Source organism: Bacillus rossius, chromosome 2, assembly GCF_032445375.1.
Source record: "Bacillus rossius redtenbacheri isolate Brsri chromosome 2, Brsri_v3, whole genome shotgun sequence".
In the NCBI taxonomy this organism is placed as follows: Eukaryota; Metazoa; Arthropoda; class Insecta; order Phasmatodea; family Bacillidae; genus Bacillus; species Bacillus rossius.
The window spans coordinates 39367085-39394324 of record NC_086331.1 but is presented as its reverse complement, the minus strand read 5'-3'; the positions used below and the strand labels follow the sequence as shown (position 1 = coordinate 39394324).

Sequence of the window (27240 nt, the reverse complement as noted above, 5' to 3'; positions counted from 1 at the left end):
TTAGCATAGATTGGCATACGGATTAGCATAGATTGGCATACAGGTTAGCATAGATTGGTATACGAATTAGCATAGATTGGCATACGGATTGGCATAGATTGACATGGATTAGCATAGATTGGCATGGATTAGGTTAGGTTAGCATAGATTAGCATATGGATTAGGTTAGGTTAGGTTAGGTTAGGTTAGCATAGATTAGCATATGGATTAGGTTAGGTTAGGTTAGCATAGATTAGCATATGGATTAGGTTAGGTTAGGTTAGGTTAGGTTAGGTTTGGGTAGGTTAGGGTAGGTTAGGTTAGGTTAATTTTAGTTTAGTTTAGTTTAGTTTAGTTTAGTTTAGTTTAGGTTAGTTTAGGTTAGCATAGATTAGCATATGGATTAGGTTAGGTTAGTTTAGTTTAGTTTAGTTTAGTTTAGGTTAGGTTAGCATAGATTAGCATATGGATTAGGTTAGGTTAGGTTAGGTTAGGTTAGCATAGATTAGCATATGGATTAGGTTAGGTTAGGTTAGGTTAGGTTAGGTTAGGTTAGGTTAGGTTAGGTTAGGTTTAGTTTAGTTTAGTTTATTTTAGTTTAGTTTAGGTTAGGTTAGGTTAGGTTAGGTTAGCATAGCATAGATTAGCATATGGATTAGGTTAGGTTAGGTTAGTTTAGGTTAGGTTAGGTTAGGTTAGGCTAGGTTAGCATAGATTAGCATATGGATTATGTTAGGTGAGGTTAGTTTAGTTTAGTTTAGGTTAGGTTAGGTTAGGTTAGCATAGATTAGCATATGGATTAGGTTAGGTGAGGTTAGTTTAGGTTAGGTTAGGTTAGGTTAGGTTAGGTTAGGTTAGGTGTGCGAAGGAAGTACCTACAGGCTCCGACCAACAGCGCTTCTCTGCTGTGAAGTATTAGGAGATCAGAACTTGAGAGGAGGTAGTAATAAAAACTTGCCGGTGCCGTTGCGCGTCGTGGAAGTAGAGCGCGCCAAAACACATGGTTGCCTGGCCGTATGTATCCGGCGTTCATAACACGTGTAGAAGTAGGCTTATATTCGTTACCTCCTGGCTGTTTATTACCGCCTAATACTTTTCAGAGCGAGACGTCCTGGCGAGCTGGTCTGTCCGTCCTCCTCCGTTCGTTCGTTACGTAACGGGACATTTTTTCGTGCGTACATGGCTGATGAACATAACGGGACACTTTTTCGTGCGTGTATGGCCGGTGGAAGTGACGTAATCCAACATGGGTGATGAACGTAACGGGATACTTTTTCGTGTGTGTATGGTCGAAGGAAGTGACATAATCCCCGAATCCCCCTCCCCCCTCCCCTGTCCCAGAACTAACCAAATACATCTACTATTCAAAATAAAATATTTCACCAGACTCGCCTGCATGTGACGAAGTGGTGACATTATCATTGTATTGGACACGACTGTATACATAAATAAAGTCCATTGCACGCCTCTGTCCTAGTTTTCCATGAATGTGGTTCGTAAATTTTTAGATACAGTTTGTGGGTGTGAAAATATCGTTTAAGAGATTCCTGACTCATTTAAAGTACCACTTTGATCTAGACTGATATGTATCTTCATTTCGTACTAACTTAAAATTTTTGCACTCATATTTAATACTTTCGTAAAATAAAAGCATTCTTCAAACACGTTGCAACGCCGTTCGTTTGCCTGATAGTTGACAGCATTTAAAGCACCATTTCATTTTTTCTAAAGTTTTTTTAATGCGTGTTTATGTAAGCATTTAAACTATTTTATTGTGGTGTCATGGACTTACAACCATTACATAAATTACCCGTCTGGATTCATTACAATATTTTGAGACAATATGTATTCCACAAGTCTCCTAGGTGCCTCAGGGTACCTGAAGATGTGGCCAAAGTTACTAGCAAATTGTCCGCCGTAGGTACGGACACGTTTAACGCCAGATGAGCGCTAGAATGGGCCTACTGTACAAGATAGGCTACCTACATATTACGTGTCTGATATACTTGGCAACGTCGCGAGGGACGCAAGAGAAAGACACGTCACGAGAGTGGGAATCCAGGTAGCAGTGGTAGCCCACACAACAAACTACAAGATCACCACTACAGATCTTGCCTCAAATGATCCCACGAAGGTTTTTACATGCTTTATATTAGCTTCACCTGTATGTTTGTCTGTCCGTCTGTAACTCTGTCTGTCCGTCTGTAACTCTTTCGACTAAGAGTGAGTGACTCATCACTGTAAAATGTCCCACCCATTTCATTACGTTCGTTAGCCGAGCGGTCTAAGGCGCGCGACTTCTGTAACGTCAGCTTTCTGATTCAGCGATCGTGGGTTCTACTCCCGGCCACGCCGAAAAAAAAATGTTTTTTTTTCCCCGGTAAATTCTAATATTATATCCATACATCTAACTGCAAATGATTCGTAGAGACTTTACCATTTCTTTGTGACGTTGCAACTCCAAATAGTTATCTCAGATGGTAATAGGTAGTGTCGGTAACTCATTTCCCTATGATAATTATACATAAATATAGTTTAAAAAAACTAAAAAAACATGCTTTTAAAGAATATCAAACTAAAAAGTTAAAAATAAATATAGTTTAAAAAACTAAAAAACATGCTTTTAAAGAATATCAAACTAAAAAGTTAAAAATAAATATAGTTTAAAAAACTAAAGAAACATGCTTTTAAAGATTATCAAACTAAAAAGTAAAAAATAATTTTAAAATTAAATTTATGACAATAGTATATAAGCAATACTAGTATAAATGAGAAAAAAGCATGGGGCGCTTAATATTCAAAAAATATGGCACAAAGCGCCTCAAGCTTTTTTCTCATTTATACTAGTATTGCTTATATACTATTGTCATAAATTTAATTTTAAAATTATTTTTTACTTTTTAGTTTGATAATCTTTAAAAGCATGTTTCTTTAGTTTTTTAAACTATATTTATTTTTATCGCTAGAACGTTCAACTTATTGTCGCTGTAATGTAGAATTAAATCAAACGAATATATTACGTAATTGTGTTTATTATAAATCAATGCTTAAAATATATTTCTTGAGATATCATATAATATGTTATTTGTTTTACTTTTTCACTCCTCACCACTCTGACACGTCGAATCAACACCGAATATAAAAATCTCCAATAAACACTGATATACACCTCCCACAAAACCAAATTACGTGGTACAGTTGTAAAACACTGGACCCTGGTATGATTCCCAGCCCGGGTGCAATGATTTTGGTTTTACTTTATTTCGCGTCACAGCAACTTGCCTCTGCGATTTATCCTACAAATGTGTTGAATTGTTGAATAGCAACTGCTGTAATTAAGTTATAGTCGGGTAGCTATCTAAAAGACAGCCAATAAACTCAAAGGTCGCATTACCTTGTAGTAAAGACATTCCATCTCTCTCTCCCCCCCCTCCCTCACTTCCACATACACACACTTGCACACCATACTAGAAATCCTCGAATCCGATAAATAAAACGACCAAATATATCTTACACTGTACTTGAATCACTGTGGTATGATAGGAAGTAAACATTGCAAGTACTCGCGTCATGCCCATATTTAGAAAGTCTGGCAATCCATCGGTGTGGAAATCTGAAATTAGTCAATGTAAAAGACACTGAAGTCAAAGATAAGTGAAAAGTTTTTTTTAACCAGAATGAGAAAATAAATGAAGATCAACACAAATTTTTTGCAGCAACCATTGCATAGTATAGGCCTGTATATTTAGTGCACGTTTTAAAACACATTTTCGAAACACTCTGATGATTCAAACGCAATAAATAAGTATTTCTTTCGTATTTTCCTAAACGCCTGAAAATAATATGTTTCTAATAAACTTTTATTGTTTTTGTAGACTACCGTTTCAAAGATTTCACCAGTATTAAGAATATTTAAATGGAATTATATCCATCATTTAAATGGTTAATTGGCTATTGGTTCACCGAAGTGCAAGTGCCCTTGTCATAGTTTTTTTTTTACAAAGACATGCATTTAAATGATTGATTTACTTTTACCAAATGTACGTACCAATTGAAATTTCAGTGATTCTGTGATACCCAACCAACTTACCAACCTCTGTTTCCCGATACATTTTTAGATAATATTTTTCATGAGGATTAATAAAGTATAAATATTACTTCTTACTTTTTTTAAACAAAAATTGATTTTCAGTGTTAAGGTTGTTGGGAACTTCTATCGACAAAATTAGACATCTTTTTCCTATTGATAAGTCAGTAACAAAGATTTTATTGAAATACGCCCGGAAATGACTGCGCAAGGTGTATACACATAAAAAATGCCTGGTATTAAAAATACAAATGTTATTCTTAACGGAAATAGATAAATATTATGACAGTGTGTTGTTTCCTGGATAACAAAATAAAATAAAAAAATTGCATATTGTAACCAGTATGAAAATCAAAAAAGGACGGAGATTGCAACCTCCATTTGTAAAGGACGTTACTGATGATTAAAACTCTTTGGCGTACTGATTGCGAGAATCGTGGGATATGTGAAGTTTCAGTATGCATTGATATAAAACTTACAGCAGGCTGCTCAAAACATACCTACGCCGACTATACCGTACTATATATACCTACGCTATTGTTGCATTTCTTTATTACATTTAAGTGTAACTATTTACATGTGTACAATGTTCAGATAATCTCCGGCGTTGTCAGTGCCGTAATACTGGCGGTAATTTCAACAACCCTTGCGACTCCATGCGATTTCCGCCGCAACTAGTACTGCTTTTGAGCAGTTTCTATCTGACGGTGGCGACATCTTGCGAAGTATGCACGAACTAAGTCTTGCTATTGTTTCTTGGTGCCATCTAGTAACAAAAAAATATAATTTAATTTGGGGCGAATGGAAACATTGATTATTCCACAGCGAATTGGTTTGCATTTTGCAATACGGTTTATTTAATCAAAACTAGATTTGAAATAATAAACCTAGAGACAAATTGATTGCTTGATAAATTTGGCCAAGAATGGTGATTCTCCTGACCGCGTTTTGCCAAACGGCGAGTTGCCTAACGGCGTTTTGCCTAACGGCGAGTTGCCTAACGGCGTTTTGCCTAACAGCGAATTGCCTAACGGCGTTTTGCCTATCGGCGTTTTGCCTAACAGCATTTTGCCTAACGGCGTTTTGCCTAACGGCGTTTTGCCTAAGAGTAAAAAGCATTTTGGCCAATGGCGAATTGCCTAACGGCGTTTTGTCTAACGGCGAATTGCCTAATGGCGTTTTGCCTAACGGCGTTTTGCCTAACGGCGTTTTGCCTAACGGCGTTTTGCCAAACGGCGTTTTGCCTAACTCCTATTTGGCCAACGGAGTTTTGCCTAACGGTGTTTTGCCTAAACGGCGTTTTGCCTAAAATTAGGCAAAATGCCTTTAGGCAAAATGACACATGCCCTGATATTTAATCATGATATATCCCAAATTTGGTTAAAAATGAGAAAAAAAATGTTTCTTTCTGTTTATGGACACTTGATATTTCATCATGATATTACGTTTATGATGAATGTATAGCCATATTTAACTTAAATAATTATAATTTACATTGTTAACAAATTCTAGTATTCACAATAATAAATTATTAATTTTGTATTTATGTTTAAGAAGGCCCATGCATCAGTTGCCTTTTCACAGTAGGTACTACCAGCAAGGAGTCATTTTATCAGCAATTAGCATCTATAGGGCTTAAAACAGTAACCATATTATTTTATGGCAGAATAATAAAGATAGAGGCACTGTACTCTATAACGTTATAAATTTTCAAGTGTTTTTTTCTGTTTGTATGTACATATAAATAAACACATGATTATGTACATACCAATGCAAATATACATATTTTTATAAATATTGCTCAATCAACATAGTCCAAATACAAATGTATTTTTTAACCATGTGAGCACAGATCCAAATGATTCATAAATTTAACATTATTAAATATAAATTTTATTTACTGTTTAGAGTCTCGTAATTAAAGTTTTACTAAAAATGAAAAAGCGTGTTGCAGCAGACTGTGCTTGCTCCCAAGCTGAAGTCATGCACAGAGGCCGACGAATTGAAGCAGCTGAACAGTTTTTCACCTTCTACACTTCCATCACACGTTTGGCAACACTGCTGCCTGCCGCCTGCCTCCTACTCCAGTGCCAGAACACACTGTTTTCAGGGGGTTTCAATAAGGAGTCCAGCCAACTAGAATGATAGCACATAAGAAATATTTTGGTGAAGATGGCGACTGTTTCTAGACTCCACGTCAAAGATCTCAAACGCGCTGTGCCGGGATCGGACCAAACTGTACACATGAAGCAACATGTTTCTGCCTGGTGTGTGGACGTGATGGAACTTACCTAGGCGCCGTGGTCGCTAGCGACAGGGCCGAGAGAGACGACCGCCTGGACACCTGCTCCCACAGAGCAATCTGCTTATTGTAGAGCTCGGCTATGTGCTGCGGTACCAGCTCGTTACCCCAGCCACGTTGCTGCACCAAACCACAACACGCCACTTGCACGCACACCCCTCACACCCCTCACACTCATCCTCTCATTCCTCAACCACACTGCCTTTGCAGTTAATCAAACACCTTCGAAAGCGTTGACGTTGTTTCTTATTTACTTACAGCCCAATGTGTACCCCATTGTCAAATGTGGCAAACTGACATCGACTGCTATAAGACCAATGATTTGGAAGCTTACCTTCAGTTCTTACATTACGACACAGATCTGCCATTTTCAGGGCGCTGCCACAATTGTTCAAACATGTCTGACCAATCAGTCTGATCTAAGAAATCATGTCATATCAGATGCTGATAAGTGACACTGGAGCTGACAAAATGTAATAATTGGGACCAGAGAGCCCGGACTGCATTTTATATCATAAACATAATATGCCAACGAAATGGCACAAGAAAAATAAATGATAAAATCGCATTAATATTATTGTGTTTGACCACAAAAACGTTTTAATTTCAAGTATCACTAAATTTTGTTAACAATGTTAGTTCATATTTATTCAACACAATTTCAAAGTAATTTATTTACATTTCATTTCATTTGAAAAGAGAACTTCAATAGCTAAAAATAATAATAGCTTTTTAAAAATATTTGCATAATCTCCAAAAACATTAAAAGGTTGGAAAATAATACATTTTTTATTATTATTTTAAATTTGTTAAATTAAAAAATTATCCAAACATGAAACCGAAAAAAAAAAAAATAGTAATGCTGCTCACCTAGCTGACAACTACAGTTTGATAATCCCTTATGACAACTTGGACAGACATGTTTGCACATATTTGGCAGGCTCTCACTATTCTTTGACAGAAATGAACATAAATAGTTTAATACAAAACGTTCTAGTATTATCTTATCTGAATGCCCTACATTATGTCAAACTAAAAAATACTATACTGGCTCAGTAGATTTTTATAAATCATGAAAAAAGTCCAAATCAAACACTCTCATAGTTTAATGGAAATATCAGCTTATTCTGATTACTACCAATTCTTTATTTTATATTGAAAGTATAAATTGTAATAAAATTTTTGCATTGAATTTAAAATACAACCAAGCAAATTAGTTATTGGTAAAGTTTTTTTTAGTTTCATTAGGAAAAATGAAAATTTTAAATTTACATAATAATTTCAACCATGTATATGAAAAATAATTAACAATAAAATATTATTTTATTAAACTTGAAATTTCAAAAGTTGTGTTTTACTCATTAGTTCCCTTTTTTATGTCACATTGTGTTCTTGCAAAAAAAGGATATGCTTCTATAGTAATAGAATGCCATTTGTTGTTTTTCTTTTATTATGAGAAAGTGTGGGACACAAAAGAGTGGAAAAGTTAAACAATACTACATTTCGTACAAATGTAGATTCTCAATCATTAAAGAATAATTTTTTTTAACACTTCTACCAATTACTATTAAAATTAATAACTTTTTATGCCTCTATGACTGTAGCAAAAAATCTTATTATGATGTCTTTACCCAAATATCAATCTTATTAAATGTGTTATATGTTAAAATAGTCACGTTATCATTAAAAGATTTGTGCAATGGGAGTGCATGACTTGATGTAAGTTTTTGTACATATGCCATTGCTAAGAACTTTTTCTGTTGAAGAAAAACTAATAAATAAAATAAATAATTAAAAATACACAAAATACACAAAATACACAAAAAAAGACAAAAAAACACACAGAATTAAGCAAACAAATGCTGTTGTCAACAAGAATATGAGCACCACAAAATATTCCTAAACAGGAATATGGTCAACTAACACAGAAAACAAAGAAAAATGTACTAAGAGAACGAAAAAAAAACCACAAATGATGACAACACAAAAATGTTGAACCCAAAATAATTCAGCGCAACAGTTGAAACGAGACAAAAACACAACAAAACGAAAAGACAAACAAACAAAATAGTTTTACCTAAACAGAAACAAGCGACGTTTCAGGAACTGCTATCTGCTCCCGTCCTCAGGCAGAGACGGACATGGTACGGAAACACAGGTGCGACTGAGAAGGGGCTGAAAAATTTGGGTATTTATCAGATAAAGGGCTACATCTTTCTCAGCCAATGGCAGACGAGCTGTCTCTCCATTGGCTGTGCACCATGGAGTTTAAGCGGATTGGTTATGGTGGGTTGAGTAGCAGCCCACGGTTTAGAAACCTCGAATCACAGACAACACACTTGGAAATACACAGTAAATTAGTCCAGCCATTGCCCACAAGCAATCATAAATAAATCAACTCGTTTTAAATAACAAAATAATAATCATGACAAACTGAGCAGTCAAGGCCAACTGCTCAGCTTAAATTAATACCCCCCTTCCCCCCTTTGAATTTAAATTTTTTAAACTAAAATGGAGGGCTGGACAACACACGAGTTTAAAGTAGAATCAACACACGAAATTAAAGTAGATTATTACAGGCCATTTGCAATATAACACAGCTTCGCAGCTTAGTAAAAATCAGTTAACAGAAAAGTCAAAACTTAAAACACATTAGACAAAACAGGAGGTTAGGGGTGGCAGGTCGCGACCTGGTACTCCTATATGGTCGCGGGGTTCGATGCCAAGTTGCGGCATTCGGGCCCCGCGGCCCTCATTGGCGATGATGTTATCCCCCTGGTCAGTCAGACGAAAGTTGCTGGGGGGGGGGGGGGGATGGGGTAGTGCTTCACTAAGCACTTGATATTGAGCCATGGTGGGTTGAGTATTGGCTATTGTTTTGTGCTATTGCTAATAATGAAGGTTGATTCTTTGATTTTCCTTTATATTTTATCGGATTCCTGTATGAGTGGTGTGGAATCTTCCCAGAGAATTTTGTGGCTATTTTCCCATGTATGTTCAGCAAGTCTGGATTTTAGGGTTTCACCCTTCTTGCAGTTGTTTTTGTGTTCTTTGATTCGGGTGGATAGAGCTCTGCCAGTTTCACCTATGTACATGTGGCCACATTCACAGCGGATCTGATACACACAGTTGTGAGTTTATAATTTTTCTGTGGCTGGTTTCACCTTGGTAAAAATACTTTTAATAGTAGATTTAGAACGGAATGCTTTTTGAAGTCCATATTTGTTTCCCAGGCGTCTTATTTTTTCTGAAAGCCCTTGAACATACGGAATGACTAGGGTTCCTGCAGGTTTCTCAGTTTCTGTGGATTTGAGTGTTTTGTTGAATTTCATATGCTGTTTGATGGTGTTGTCAGAATAACCATTGGCTATGAGTCAACACCATCAAACAGCATATGAAATTCAACAAAACACTCAAATCCACAGAAACTGAGAAACCTGCAGGAACCCTAGTCATTCCGTATGTTCAAGGGCTTTCAGAAAAAATAAGACGCCTGGGAAACAAATATGGACTTCAAACAGCATTCCGTTCTAAATCTACTATTAAAAGTATTGTTACCAAGGTGAAACCAGCCACAGAAAAATTACAAACTCACAACTGTGTGTATCAGATCCCCTGTGAATGTGGCCACATGTACATAGGTGAAACTGGCAGAGCTCTATCCACCCGAATCAAAGAACACAAAAACAACTGCAAGAAGGGTGAAACCCTAAAATCCAGACTTGCTGAACATACATGGGAAAATAGCCACAAAATTCTCTGGGAAGATTCCACACAACTCATACAGGAATCCGATAAAATTAAAAGGAAAATCAAAGAATCAGCATTCATTATTAGCAATAAAAATATTTTCAGCCAGCAGAGCATTGAATTAAAAAAATATGTGGATCCCTTTGATAAAGAGAGAAACATCCCTGCAGCACAAAACAATAGCCAATACTCAACCCACCATAATCAATCCGCTTTAACTCCATGGTGCACAGCCAATGGGGAGACAGCTCGTCTGCCATTGGCTGAGCAAGATGTAGCCCTTTCTCTGATAAATACCCTCATTTTCAAGCCCCTTCTCAGTCGCACCTGTGTTTCCGTACCATGTGCGTCTCTGCCTGAGGACGGGAGCAGATAGCAGTTCCCGAAACGTCGCTTGTTTCTGTTTTGGTAAAACTATTTTGTTTGTTTGTCTTTTCGTTTTGTCGGGGTTTTGTCTCGTTTCAACTGTTGCGCTGAATTATTTTTGGTTCAATATTTTTGTGTTGTCATCATTTGTGGGTTTTTTTTTCGTTCTCTTAGTACATTTTTCTTTGTTTTCTGTGTTAGTTGACCATATTACTGTTTCGGAATATTTTGTGGTGTTCATATCCTTGTTGACAACAGCAATAGTTTGCTTAATTTTGTGTGTTTTTTGTCTTTTTTGGGTATTTTTATTTATTTTATTTATTAGTTTTTCTTCAACAGAAAAAATTCTTAGCAATGGCGTATGTCCAAAAACTTACATCAAGTTAAAATAGTCACAATTCTAAAAAAATAAATGGTCAGCAAATTCAAACACTACATTAATATAAGACATTCATAAAGCGTGATACACTATTTCCTGATAAGCTGCCAACTCGACTAGGTGTTTGCTAGAAAATGTTAAAATAATTTAAAAGGTTCAAAAGCATTTAATTGATTTTTTCCGACAAATAGTGAACCAGCAAAACAAAAACGTAACAAATCTTTAATAAACTAATTTATTAATTTTATAAGTTAAATAATAAATTTTACAACTAAAAGCAAACAAATTTTACAATATTTCCAAAGTACTAAATTAGAATATTGCTTAAAAACATGTTCCAGATCAACCTTTAGAAATATTTTTAAAATAAATGTTATTCACATTTGGATTTCTTTCCATTTTTCCACTGAAATTCGAAGTCAAAATAGCTTTAAATTCAATCCTAACTGCAGATGAGAGAATACTTTACTCCGAAATAACTCTTTAAGGATAATCACAAGACTACAAGATACAGTCTAGCAGAAACCATACACAAGGCATCAAAATGCTTTTAAAATTGGTTGGCCACATAATATAAATAATTTTTTTTTATAAACTTCAAGTTGAATGTAATTTTTTTATAAAATAGTAGTAAATTATAGTCAAGTCAGGGACAATGTTTTTCTTATGGAACTATCATCTTGTAGTGGCTACTTATGGTGGCTTGTCATTCGTAAAGATTCGGCCATGTTCGGATGTTTCCGTCACTGGAGGCCTAAAATCAGGACCTCGCCGACAATCTTCGGGCACTTTCGCCTTTTTTCATCTGCAATTGTAAGTCATTTATCTGTTTTTTGTCTTAATTTCTTAGTTTTTTTTAGGTGCTGACTGGCGGCGGAGTGAGTGGTCAGTGCAACCTCTTACCACTAGGGGCGCTTGCGTCCCTGGTCACTAAATCCAGTACTGGACAAATAGCAAAGCGGACCACGAGTCCAAGTGCCCAACCCCCGCATGGTAGACTCTTTTCTACTCTGTCCAACACTTCATCCAGACCATCCTCTGTCTCCTGTAAATTCCAACACGTAATGCATACCAATTTGCATCCCGCATGAATGTGCCCAGGGTTTTCCCTGTGTCTATGCGGGTTTGACCTGGGCCCAACCTATCTCTAGTTATAGTCTAGATTTAAGAGTGAAGGGAGTTAGTCATGGCGCCAATCGCTGCCATGGCTGGCCAATCCTCTCCTAGCACATGATGCATGCGACCCTCTCCCTGCATGGCTAATCCCAGCATGACTAGGCGTATAGGCTTCGGCCTGAGACGCACCTATCCCGGACCCCTCCCAAACACACTTAGTTTTAGTTAGGTTAGGAAAAAAAATAAAAAAAATAAATAAAAATTAAAAAAATCATCTGCAATTCTGCACAGTGGTACGCAGTTGTGCTAGTGTCGCCTGCTACCTTCGGAATAGCTGGACTCCCAATCATCCGTTTCATCCGTCCGTCACCCGTCCGTCCGTCCGTCAATTTCGGTCCGTTATTTCTCTCGGTAATTTTTACCGACTCTCAACCATCCGCCATCCGTCCGTCCGTCACTATTCTAAAATATCAGTGCTACAACTTTCCGCCACAAACTTTCTCAATTGTAGGTAAACTTTTGGTGAAAATAATTTACTTGGGATAATTAACTTTTGTTTTTATGAATGTGATAATAAGTTGACAGGCGGGAACCATGCTTTGACAAGTGGATTAAACGGGTGCCGTCTTAAAAATAACATTAATCATGCCAGCAATAAATAAAATTATGCATCTTTTATTACTGCGTCAAAGGAAACAGAAAGAAGCCATTTCTATTCAGGCTTTTTCCCTCAGTTGCTTATCCCGATAGTCTTTGCTATTTATATCATACAAATGTTCCCTTTCCCGGACGTAATTTATCAGCATTTCTTCCGAAAAGCTTATTCTCATAAGCAATCTTTACCGTTATTATGACAATAATAATCGGTTAATACGACACAGCCTTCTATATATTGCAAATTAAAACAATCGAACACTGTTTTCGGAAAGTCGTATTGAAGACGATCGACTTAACAAGAAAGTGGACCATCCGTTGGTCCGTCAAAAGCTAAAGTTTGGCAAGGTTTTGACGGACGGACGGATGAAATTTTTCGGGCCATCTGATTGTCTGCAGGTCACGTGATTGACGGACGGACGGGTGACGGACAGATGAAACATGATTGGGAGTCCAGCTAGTCATATTTTAATATTTTTCTCGGTATTTGCTAATTCTAGTGTAAAAATTATTTCATGCTAGTTTTTATAGTGGTTCCTTAAAATATTAAATAAGTTATAATACTTTGAGTTGGGCGGATTCAAATCCACGACCTTCAGATCACCAAGTTAGTCCTTTGACCGCTCGGCTACTGGGTCGATCATATCTAAGAGTAGATTATAAGTGTATACAAGAAATAATTGTGAACTTCAATAGCTCGGACATTTGGGTTGAAACGCATACGCCTTTGACCGCACGGCCATCGGAACATTTATCAGATCGAGAATTAATTAAGGTATATAAAAACAACACACATTTTTGGACTTGTGTTTTTTTTTAATTTGAATGAATAATATCATCACCTGTTTGAGAAAGAACTGTCGTATATATATTTTTCAATACATTCTACCAGTAGCGCTAGTTACTATACATAACCTATTAGATAGTACTGCCGCCATCTTGTTTTCAGTAATCGATACCAGGAGTGCTAGGTACACAAAGTCTGCCAGAGTGCGTTGCCATCATATTAGTTAAATTTTTACCCACCAAAGTGCAGGAATCATTTATTAACAGACAGTCAACTGTCACAGTATATGAAATCTTGACATTTGGGCGCCATCTTGGAAATCTGTAATTATTAAGCTATAAATTCGGAAAAAATTCTTAAAATAATTTAAAAAATTGCTTCTTAAAATAATCATCAATTCGATCTATTCCTGTCCTCGGTTTGATCCTTAGTCGAAGAAAAAGAGGTGATTTTAGTTTAAAAAAAATATTTATTTAATAAAATATGGCGAAAAATCCTAAAATCAGCTTCAGTTCCTAGTCTACCAGCCACCAGTAAGGCATTTATAACATATTGGCCTCTATCTTAGAAATTCGTAAAAATTACTTTAGAAAATTAAAAAAAAATCTAAAAATAAAAAAAAATAATTGTATATTAATGTACGATTGACTACATGGATTTCCATGTTTGGTTTGATTCTCAGCCAGTAATAAGTGTAACTAAAGTTTAAAAAAAATTAAAATCATGTTTACCATTACATTTTATGGACTTCCCTCTACGAAAACGAATCTATAAAAGATACCTGACCTATGAAATCAATGCGTTATCTCTGTGCCTACCATGGAAGTGTAATTTTTCGATACTTGGAATATGTTCCAACCAGGTCTTGTACAATGTTAGGCATATGGATCAAAAGTCTCCGAACAAATAGGTATTTTTCGATTATATCCAACGAACATTTTTAACAGGCCATGTCCAATGTCAGATGTTTATACCAGATGACTCCGAACCACAAGGTTAATCTTGACCTGACTTCAGTCTTGGCTACACACATTTAACCAAACGAATCAAATTCAACAAAAGAAAAGAACACGCACACTGAAAACAAAATGGCGGCAGCACTCTCAAGTAGGTTATGTGTGTTTACAAGTGCTCCTGGTAGCAAGTATTGAAGAAAATAAATATGGTGTTTTGGTCTGGAACAGGTGATATTAGTCATTCAAAGTAAAAAAATACAAGTCCAAAATGAGTGTTTTTTTATATAGCCTACCTTAATTAATTATCGGTCTGGTAAATGTTCCGATGGCCGTGCGGTCAAAGGCGTATGTATTCCAATCCAGAGGTCTGAGCTATCAAGTTTGAAATTTCTACTAATATACACATATAATCTATACTTAGATATAATTGACCCAGTAGCCGAGCGGAATTTCGGCCTCCGTGGCGCAGACGATAACGCACCGGGGTACGGTGCGGGGGCTCTGGGTTCAAATCCCGGGTAAGACATGGATGCAATTTGTGTTGTCTTAATACACCAACAATCACAACTACAATTTCAGAATGACTCGGGGTGACGTAACAATACAACGTTAAAAGGGGGGGGGGGGGGAGAGATGATTGGCACACTGGTGACTGTCAAGACTTGCCTGTATGCCACCCATCTTTAAAAAAAAAGCGGTAAACCAATGAGTCGGTAATCTGAAGGGTTTCGGTTCAATTCTGCCCAACTTCAAAACATTTTTAACTACTTATAGTATTTTCAGAAACCACCATAAGTAGAGGAAAGTGCCCAAAACCGGACTACCCCCCCCTAAAGTGGACCCCCGGTCTCCTGGCTCTGCATTCTCCTGAACTCTAGCGGTACCGAGTGCAAACAGTAGTCCAGGCTTCTGCCACGCCGTAGCGGAGCGCACACCTCGCTCACTTCACTTGTAGCGTGTCCACCCGCCATTGTGTGTTGTGGCAGTGTAAAAAGTTTTTGCAGTGTGCTACATAATTAATAATTTCTCCAAGATATTGGCAGGTAAGCCTTTGGACCTATATATATTTTTTAATGGCAAGGTGTACTGTAAATGTTTGTTACCAAACCGTTTCATTTGGATGCTTGATTAAAAATTTATTGGGTTAGCAATATGTTAGCTACAGTCGCGCAAACCGGACCCCCTTCAGTTGCCTAAACCGGACCCCTTGTTCCCTTAACCGGACCCCTTACATAATCATGTCTTATGTCGGCTTACATTTGTATATACTCTTACACATTTGAAATTCTGTTGCAGATTCCAAAAGGATAATGGGGAAAATTGATCAAAGAAAGTGGAGTCCTTCTAAAATGACTACGGCTATTAATGAAATTCGGAAAAAGAAGATGGGTTGGAAGAAGAACAGTTATCAAATTTTAGTGTTCCGAAAACCACACTAATGAGGTTGTCCAACATGAAGTACGGTACACCTGAGGAAGCAGCAATGACAAAAAGAGGCAGACCTACAGTTTTGGGTGAAGATCTTGAAGATGAGCTTGTTCATTATTGTCTGGCTATGGAAGCATCTTTTTTTTGGACTTACTCGTAATGACTTCCGAAGAATGGCTGTACAATTGGCAGAGAGAAATGACATTGAATATCCTTTCAAAGATGGAATTGCTGGGAAAAAGTGGGTAAAACGTTTTCTTAAATGCCACAAAACCAAACTGTCAGAAAGGAAGCCTACTGGAACATCCTACAGCCGGGCTCTTGGGTTCAGCAAAGAAAATACAGAGAAATTCTTTAATGTTATGGAAAATGTATACGAGAAAGGTAAATTTTCTCCTGACAGAATTTGCAATGTTGATGAGAGTGGAATTACAGTGGTAAAAAGTAAAGTAGCAAAAGTAATTGGCCTTAAGGGTAAAAAACAGGTTGCTGCCTTGACATCAGGAGAACGTGGGGCACTTATAACAATTGTTGCTTGTATGAATGCTAGTGGCTCATTTGTACCACCTTAAGTAATTTTTCCGAGGAAAAATATGAGTGAACAGCAAAAAAAGGTTCTGTAATGGAACTGTTTGGCAAAGCCTATATTAGATGCCAAACTGCTCAAATAGCAATCAATGGATTTAAAGTAACAGGCATATATCCCTTGAACAAGAAGCTGTGCTTTGATGCTGAATACATTGAAGAGACAAACAAAAAACGAGATTCAAGTTTCTATGAATCTGTGTTGAAGAAACAAACTGCAGAAAGTCAGAGCTATCGAGAGATCAGAGAAGAACGTAACACAGAGGAACCATGAGTTATTGTAGAGTTTGAACCAATTCAACCATCAACGTTTTTGGCAGGTCTTGGTATTCCGCGGCCATCAGCTACAACTGAGGATCCTCAGAGTTACACATCTTCTAAGACAAGCCCATTTGACATCACTCCCATCCCAAAAATTAAAAAGAGGACCTCGAACAGAGGACGAAAGGCCTGCAGTTCTACAGTCATTACATCTACTCCTTACAAAACCCAATAAGTGGAAGCTAAAAAAGCTAAAGAAGCCAAGGAAGCAGAACAGCAAGAACGAAATCATGGTCAAGGACGCAAAAGGAATCGTGGCCGGGTTCGTGGTTCAGGAACAGAGCCATCAAGAAAATAAAAGGTCTCTTGACAAGGTGTTTTAATTTTGAGAGAAATGTGAAAGGATCAAGCACCGAAGATGAAAACAGCATACCCTCTGAAGATCCGAATTGGACATTCTGCCGGGAGTCTCACCATCCAAAGATGATGATGCTTCGTGTATGTTTTGTAAGAAGAAATTTACGGAGGATTCTAAAGGGGAACTTTGGGTCATGTGTGTTATGTGCTTACTGTGGGCCCATGCGGATTGTGCATGGGCTGAACAGGACGTTTATATTTGCGACTTTTGTCGCTAAATGATGTAATTCTGTTTATAATTTCTGTATCTTTACATTCTATAGGTTTATTTGAAACTTAATCAGTTACTGTTTATATTATGTATATTTTGAAACTATAGATATTCTGTTTTCTTTGATTTAATACCTTATTTGTTGTTTTACTCTGTGTTATTATGATAGTTTTTACAAGGGGTCCGATTTAGGCAACTATTTTTAAAATCGTCAAAGTGTAAGAATTTGGTAAATATTTTTTTTAAAGCAATTTTTAATTATATTTTCCAAAATTACTTATGCAAATGCTTTACAAAATAAAAAAGTAAATATATCATGCTTTAAAAACATATTTGTTTATAGTTTTCTATGTGTTTTTATTAAAAAACAAAATGGGGGTCCACTTTTGGGCACTTTCCTCTACTAAAATAAAATTAATTTTTACAATAGAAGTAGCAAATACCGAGAAAAATATAAAAATATGATTATCCATGACGGTAGTGTGCCTAGCAAGCGACACTAGCACAACTGCGAACCACTGTTCAGGATTGCGGATAAAAAAGGCGAAACTGCCTGAAGGTTCTTGAAGAGATACTGATCCTAGGCATGCGACGACGGAAAAGTCCGAACATGGCTGAATCCTTACGAATGGCAATTCGCTATAAGAAGCCACCACAATATCGTAGTCCCATAAGAATAACACTGTCTCAGACTCGACCATTATATACTACTAAAAATGTTAATATTTTATTAACATAAATATTTAGTATTAATTATGCTGAAAAACATTTTACAGGCTGTTCAGATTAGTGTGAGTATTTAACTTTTACACACATGTGCCATAACTGTGCAGGTCATCTGTCAACTGCGGTTTGGTTAGCAAACTTGAATTCATTGCAATAATTTCCTTCCATTCCCAAAAAGACTGTCTGCCTGCACAGCTAGGTATTTCCTGTTAACTATCCAAAACAGCATATTAGAAAAACCTAGTTACGAAACCACATCTAGTACCAGAAATGTTTTTAATTTAAAACTAATTATGTGAGCTACATCATTAATAACAACCTTTAAAAATAAAGTGAAAATTTACAGACTACATTTTCAGTGGCAGAGTGCTTTGCCTCTTTAAATTGCAAGAGGTTAAGTTTCAGAAGTTTTCACCATCTTTAGATTTATAAAAAACTAAGACTTATTTGTACAATGTTTTTTGTAACTAATAACTTACTTATCATTGATACAGGTGTATTATAGTATTTTAATTTGACTTAAAATTGGAGCAAGAAAATAAAAAATAAAAAAATATAATGTATGAAAATAACATTTTAGTTCTACCGTAGGTTAATTTCATTTTAATAATATTTTAAGACAGTAGCACATGGCTGACAATAACACCGTCAATTCAAATGTTAATACAATATTGAAAAATCGTACTTGGGTATCAAAACAAATATATTTATATGTAACTCGCATTCTGTAATACTTATGTTTGAACTGTATGATATATGACTTGTTACAATCTAGGTTTCATTGTGACAAATGGCTTCTGACAAAGCTTTACAAAGTCACTGCATTGGTAAACAGTGTTAAAAGAGACAAATTGAATTTTTTTTATTTGGTACTGGCCAGAAAAAAAACCTTCAAGTAAATTAGATTGAAGTTTTCTTGACCATAGAAATCGGTAGCTATACCTACAGAATGACATTAGTGTGCCATGGTAATTGCCTCAAGCACAATGGAGTCATGGTTGTACCGTTTTCAAAAAGCACTGCAAGACTTTATTGTCTATAATTATGCTTGTTTCACACCATTTCATCAGTTTTTGGTACCATCACACCATAATATTTGGTTGTCGAGTGGCTAACTTCACTTGAATACTTTTTTTTTTATAAAGACTGTGTGGATTTGTACATGATGATGTATATCATCAATTTTGAGAAAAAAGTAATACATTCAAAAAATTACAGACTTCTTTTCTTCGACTTTACAACTCATTCTAAATAGCACATCAAAATCAAAATTCTGAACTTTTTATATACTATCTATAGCAAATAATGTTTAGCAATTGTTTTCATGAACAGCAAGGGAGTTTAATAGTTTGTAGCCGGGTCCATATGACCTATTACAAAAATGTTTACTTTTTGTGCGCTATTATTCCTGACCATTTCTAACCAATTAAAATTTTCTATAGACTTTGTTACTAAATTAAAATGATGCATCATATTTATTGTTTAGAAAATACATTTCAGTAAACTGATTAAGATCTCGTATTTAAATCAAAGAAAAGTAACGACTTTTAAAATAAAATTAAAATTTGTTTAAGTTTAACTACATAGTTTATTATTACTCAGTACGTAGGGATTTATATTCACCGAAGACTATTAAAGTGAAAATGCAATAAAATTTAAGGTAGCATACGTAACTTAATGTTACCTACAGTAATGGGTCTACTAGCTAAATGACAATCCAACCCCTTGGTCTAGTGTAGGATTTGCATGCTATCAGCCACCCTATTTGCCAACATGTAGATACTTATGTTATCTAAATAATTATCATTAGTTATCAATGGTCACGACTCCAAGAGCTCAGTGTTCATTTCATAGTTACAGAGGAAGAAGTCAATGTACCACACATGTGGCCCTATTGCTAACAGATATATTGGTGCATAGGTATGCTATTTCATAAGTTCTGTATATTTCATAAATTTTTGAACAAATTTATTATTTGAATATGTTTATTTGTTCATTTTAACCCAACTTATTCCAGTTTTAAAAATAGAATTATTCGCAAAACTATCAGAGCTACAGATGAGGCAACATAAGACCGACAACATATACATATCGTTACATGAGACTAACTTACAAACGTTTATTAAAAAACAGTTTCAGTTCATAAAATAAACATATATTTTCGGCATTATAAACTATTGGAAGTTTATTAGGACGTAATTATAGTTTATGTGTATGAAGTAAAGTTGTAGGATGGTATTCCATGTAAGGCATAAATGTGTCTTGGCACCAGAGTAATAAAAAGTAGTCACTCATATTGACTTTGATGAAAAACACTGAACTGCGCCAATGTATTTCTTATGTATTGTCACTGTGGTTGGCTGGCCCTTTACCTTTACTTTGGTGTTGAAAGTGAAACAATTTTTTTCAAAAACAGAGCTCTAAAAAAATTGAAAGCACTGTAAAAAATACACAAAATACTCAAAAACTTAATAATTCTTATTTTTTCAGCATTTGCAATCCTGTATTTATGGTCACCATACTAAAATGCATTAATAATCTTAACTTAGTGAAACACGAATTCCAATTTCCTACATAATCTAGAAAGGTACTCTGAAATTCTTAAATTTACATAAGAGATTAAGTAAAGTTTTTTTAATGATAACAAATAGATATTTCTTTCAAAATATAAAAAAATAATAATAAAATTATTAGGTCCCAAGTTAGTTTATTGTGCATAGTAATGTATGTATATTCACACTCATAATGTAGATACATATATGTATAAAACATTTACAGAAACCATTTATTAAATATCATTTGATCAAAAACATAATAGTTAAATTAGACAACATTACCAAAGTTTGATATCAGGTTCAAGCCTCACTGTGTGCATAAAGAAAAATAATGCACTTTTATGTTCATATTACCATGCCACCCAGCCAAATAATTTACTCTACCACAACTGAAGCCTTCATTTCTATTACAGTTAAGCATATCACATTTATCACTAAAAACCTTATCAAAAGCGTAGCACACTTCATGCAGAAAATAGAAATCCCAAAACATCCCAAGCCAGTAGCCATATTTAAACACAGGTAAACCAAATGTTAAATAGAATAACTTTCACAAAATTTAAAATCAAAAGGTTTTATTTCATGCCTTTACAAAAACTTAAGGCTCAGTCTTACATACTGTGCTAATGTTTTTTAGTGTTTCGTCACTTCTTTAATTTAGGGGCTATTTCTACAATTATAACTCTATACCTATCATGGATGTAGGCTGGCACCACTGCAGATGATAGGCAGGTTGAGAAGGCTGGTGAAAAGAAGTAGTCAAAATGGCGACCATAATGTGTTACTGACATTCAAAGGTTACAAATGGTTTTATAACATATGTCCATGAACAATGTAATTTAAATAAAGTGTTAGTAAAACAAATAATATGGTGCCGAAACCCAGGACACACTGATGTTATAAGAACCAATAAATTAAACAAGTGTTTTTATCATATGTTATAATGGCCACAGAATCGGGAGTGAGTCTAAACCCTCCCAAACAGTTAGTAATAACTGAACAGGGTATGGCTTCTGCCTGGAAATCGTGGACTCAACAATTCTAATGGTATTCAGTTGCTACTAACCTGATGAAGAAAAGTCCTGAAATACAAGTTGCTACATTCATGACGATCATTGGACAGAATGCTGCAAACATTTACAAAACATGTTTTTCTTAACAGTGATAAATTAAAGGACATTCAGATTATTAAAGGAAAATCTGTCGCATAGTTTACACCCAAGGCTATTATAACCTATGAGAGATACATCTTTAACAAAATCATGCAAGCGGAAAGCCAACCGTTCGATGAATTTCTCACAGCAATCATTAACCAAGGAAAAAAAATGTGATTTCCGAGACTTAACCAACAGTTTGTTGGGTGTAGCTAGAGACAAATTTCGGGAAAGACTCCTGGCAGAAGAGAAACTGTCCTTTGATCAAGCAGTGAATGTCTGCAGAGTGACATAACTCACAAAACACAAAAGAGAACTATAACGGCAGGTAATTTAGCAAATATTGATACAGTTCACTAAGAACAAACGTTTAATAAACAATCATCACCAGCAGAATACCAGTGCTCCAGGTGTGGATTTCCCCACCCACCAAGATCTATTCCTGCATTTGGCAAATCGTACAAAACTTGTGAAAAACAAGGACATTTTGCACAGAAGTGTAGGGCAAGGCAATTGCAACCAATGACTCGTTCATTATCTCCAGGCGAACTACATACACCTGGGATTGAAGGGGAGTCGGATGAGCCTTTACTGGTTTCCACCCTGTTTAAAGATAATACTGAAGTAGATTGTATGGAAACTCTAACATTACATACAAATAAAATAGTTATTTTTAAACTTGATACTGGTACACAGTGCAATATCTTAACGACCTCAATCGTAGACAAATGTAAATTAAAAGTCTCTACATCCAAAACAAAACATCTAGTGTCATTCAGCAAATACTCAGTACCGGTACTTGGTGTAATAAAGTCATGGGTTGTAACTAACCGAAACAAATTGTCCATGTTGCAATTTTTGATAGTTGAAAATTTGCATAAGTGTGTACTGGGAATGAGAACTTGTGAAAATCTAGCGTTCATCAAAAGATTCGAAACGATTGACGCACATGATCCTTTGTTTGATGGCATTGGATGTTTACAGGGTTTTGAATATGATGTAGACCTTGTTGATCAACATAACCTTAAAGTGTACCCACACAGGAAGGTCCCTTATGCCATAAGAGATAAGGTTATGGAAGACTATGTAACTTGGTAGCCAATGGTATAATTTAACCTACCACAGAACTCACCCCAGCTGTTTCACCGATGGTGGTCGTATGTTAAAACCTCAAGGTACAAATATGTATCGACCCATCTGACAACAATAAAAACATGAAGAGAAGACTTTTTCTTCTTTAAACAATTGAAGAAATTGTAATGCGTTTAAAAGGAGCAAAAAGGGTTTTTGGTAAATAAAAGTATCAAACAGAACATTAAAATACCTGACTTTTGCTACACCTTGGGGATGATATGCAAGTAAACGCATTCCATTTGGACTGGCCTCAGCTCCTGAAGTGTTTCAGCAAATCATGAGTCACATATTGACAGACACTGAAAGTACAGAGTGTTCTATGGATGATATTTTAATCCATGCTTCTACCATAAATGAGTTAGAAGCCCGTACTGAGAAAGTTATTTACAGACTGAAGTACATAGGGCTGAAACTAAATCCTAGCGAATGCATGTTTAACCAAGAACAGATAAAGTTCCTTAGACACATCGTTTCAAGAGCAGGGATATCACCAGACCCGGAAAAGGTAGAAACCATTGAACGAATTTAGGATCCTAATTGAGTGCAGGAATTACAGAGTTTTCTCGGGATGGTAACATATCTATCCAAATTCATCCCATACATCACTGAACTGTCAGCCCCACTTCAACAGAATCTCTAAAACCACGTAGCTTGGCATTGGGACAATGAACAAGATGCTGCATTTGAGATACTAAAGCAATGTCTTATGTCTTCACCAGTGTTAAAGTATTACGATCACTCTGTCCATAGATGCAAGCAGCCATTCAGTGGCATCCGTGCTTTGGCAAGAAAATCAACCGACATCATATGCTTCCAAAGCACTGACCAAAGCTCAACTGAACACAGTCAGATTGAAAAATAAACCCTTGCCATCTTAACAGCTGCATGAAATTTAATGAGTATATCTGAGGTAATCAGCACTTGCTAGTAGAATAGGACCAAAAGCCCCTAGAAACAATATTAAAAAAACAACTCCTGGATGCACCTGCAAGACTTCAACAAATCATGTTTGAAGTGCTGCCACATAATCCTACTGTTACCTACAAAAAGGTTCACAATTGTAAATTGCAGATACCCTCAGCCAAGATTGTGACAGCATGTTCGAAACGTAAGTAGTTACTGCTGTGCCGAAAATTAGGAATTCCGACACTTTTTTTAAAATTGTTATTATAATTTTAAATTATTTTTGAAAATTTTATTTTTCTTTATAATTCGGTTACAAAAGGGTGATTTACATTATGTAAGGCCTGTGTACTCTACGTAGTTAAACTTTGTGCCAGTAGCCTGAAGCACCTTTTCTCAGGGAACTATCTGATCTTTTGCAGTCTAATGATGTCGTTGGCAGCCCGGTTGAAATTTCTCCCGCTTGCCGTCACGTTCCCGGCCCGTAACATTATTTCCCTGCGTGACCAAAACTGCATACAGCAGCTCTGGACAAGTTGCTACCATTTCTCAGAGACGAGCTGACCATAGCCATTTCCATCACGCATACATCTTAGGTTCACTCCTTGAAAGTCAGGGCTAGGAGGCTCGTTCCCAGCCTGGTTGCGTTTTCTGCACCACCCCTTACTCCACCTTCCCCCCCATGATTCTAAGAATTTAGCCCAGGACCATTGACCTGACGTGAACCCACCAAGGGAGTGGCCTACTCCAAGGAGATTCGCCCTTGCCCTACAGAGCCCTCCACGACACCTAGTAACAGAAACAGTAACTTCGGCCCTGGTCGCCAGCGTGCCGAACCCACGCCCGTGACACCTGGTGGCAATTCAGCTCTCCTCCTCCATTAGTTCCCCTTTACGCCACTAGGGAGCAGCTCCGCGGCCCCATAAGCCCCTATGCTTCCTCCTCGCGACCTGTAGAAGTCGAATGTTTGTTGCTTTCTGTGCTCGCCGGTAGAGAGAGCGGCAGTCGCTCTTCGGCGCAAACAACTGAAGTCGTGCTTACGACCACTTGGTCACCTTCGGACGTTTTCGGCCTTGAACCGAACCTTCCCCCTCTTTTCCCTAGGGCCTACCGCCTGTTTTAATTAGGAGCTTTGTCCGCCACTGCGGCATTTAGTACTCTGACTTCGGCTACTTACCGCGTCTTCACGGCGTCACCTCTGCTAAGAGGCCTTTCTCGCGGCAACGGCGAAATCGTGTGAATAATATATGTAGTCAGCTGTCTTAAGGGATGTGATCCCAGCTAAATTTCCGTAGTGGCCAGTCAGTAGGAACAATTAAAACACAAGTCATGTGATTGTTTAAATTTTATTGATTTTTTTATTTTACTTATTGATGATTTCTGCCGTGTCATCCACGGAATTCTCGGTCCGCGCCATTCTGATGTCGGCGCGAGACATCTCCTGAGCCCTGGAGCTACACCCTGTTTGGTGAGTTAATTCAGTCGATTTTTTTTTCTCCCCGAATTACCATTTGTTGGCCTTTTAGCACCGACTGTGTTTGACTGTCTGGAAGCAGTTCTAATTATTTTGAAATTTGGCTTGTGTTTCAGACAGGGTCCAACATTTGGGTGCCGAAATTGCACCCATCATGTTGTCCAGGACCTCCAACTTCATTTATCTCTATGAAGATCTTCCTCCTGGCCAGATGACCAACTTGAAGCCCTGGGTGATATTTAACATATAATTTCCCCCTTACCGGCAACGAAACAAATTATTTAAACGAAGACCAGCGAACAGTGCTTTAACGAACTTATCAAGTAAAAATATGTGAAATTGTAATAGTAATGAGTGAACAAACATTATCCGCTATAAAATGTCATTGTTTATTGTTAAATGTATAGTATAACATGTTTTAATAATTTCGGGCCGGCCCTCCTTTTTGTTACTTGCTAATATCTTTTATTGGGATATCAAAACAAAGCCAAAACAAAACCTATTTAAATAAACCAGGGAAACCTATAGACCAAGCTACTTATGTAGTGTTTACTTATTTATCATTAACCTTAATTTATTTAAACGATCCACTAGCTCCCAAGTTGCCTGTGTGCAGGGAGTATAAAATTGTCTTGTTCACCACCTCGTGCCCCCCCCTTCCCGCTGGTAATGTATTTTTCTCAATAATTTTGCCCAGCTGTTTCCTAGGCTTTTTTTTAATTAAGTCAAAATAATATAATTTTGAGGACACGAGGAGCGTATCACTGCCAAACTTTGAAATTCATGTTGTGGTTCCCATGATGAAAGAGCGAACTTTAGATTTAAAAAAAAAACAATAGACTCAAGTGAAGAATCTCCAGACTTGAACAACACCATCCTACATTTATGGCCAGAGAAACGTAACCAGTTTATATCAAGTCTCTAAAAATACTTGACCTACAGATAAGACTTGGCAGTTTGTAATGACATTATATTTAAAGGGATGCGGAAACTCATTCCAGAGACCATGAAGGCAAATGTTCTTTCACACATGCATTGTGCTCAGAAGGGAATCGAAGGCTCACTTAAACTGGCAAAAGATTATGTGTTCTGGCCAGGAATAACTGAAGTCATTAAAGATTATGTGCAAAAATGTCTTACTTGCCATAAACTACAAGGAGACTCTCTGCAAGTATGTCTTAATGAGATATATATCCCCTATTACCTGATCATAGCAGACAGTTACACTGTATTTTTTGATTTTGTACATTTGACATCTACAAGTGAGTTTGTAATCAGATATTTGAAGCACTGGTTTTCTCTGCTTGGCATTCCAGATGAACTGAGAGTGGATGGAGGCCCTCAGTACACTTTAGTATTCGAATCCTTCAGGGTTGAATGGAAATTTAAGCTGCACATATTCAGTCCCCACTTTCCCCACTGAAATGGATTGCCTGAATGTTATTTCTAAGAAGCGAAAAATCTCATTATCAAAATGCCACGAGGAAGTAACACATATCATGTTAGCTCTCCTGCATCACAGAAACATGCTTAGGGGTATGATTGGTTCCCCTGCTCAACACCTAATGGTAAGATGACAAAACACATTATTACCAACATGTGACAAGCTTCTGCTACCTGCATTAATGAAAGGTGTAGTCAAAAACCTAAAAAGTCTTCGACAGCATAATTGTGACTTATTTAACAGAAACATGCCATGTAAACTAAAAAAAGGCGATAGTATCATGTATTAAGAATCACACAAACATAGGTTCCAACAAAAGTGGTAAAACTCATATCGAATTATCGATCATATGTAATCTACACAACCCTTGGGAGACAGAGAAGAAATTCCTGGTTTCGAAAACCCACTGCTGCTATATAGCCTCAAATGAGAAACAACATGGAAGAACAAACAGCCAAGACTTCAGCAGGTAATTTTTTCTAAAAGATTCAGACTCAGGCTTGGGGGCCAGCTCACCTGACATACTTGGATTCTGTCAAGAACCTATGGAAGAATTGTCATTCAAGACAACA

The 27240-nt window shown here is 36.6% G+C and overlaps 1 protein-coding gene across 4 annotated transcripts in view; it reads right to left on the bottom strand.

Annotated features, from left to right (window-relative positions):
* LOC134529251 (uncharacterized) overlaps positions 1 to 27240 on the bottom strand; it is a 1084551-nt gene that overhangs the window by 337771 nt on the left and 719540 nt on the right. For all 4 annotated transcript variants that reach the window (XM_063363151.1, XM_063363152.1, XM_063363154.1 and 1 more), the window contains one exon: positions 6358 to 6488. In XM_063363151.1, the coding sequence (XP_063219221.1) occupies positions 6358 to 6488 (131 nt within the window). The remainder of the gene's footprint in view (positions 1 to 6357; positions 6489 to 27240) is intronic.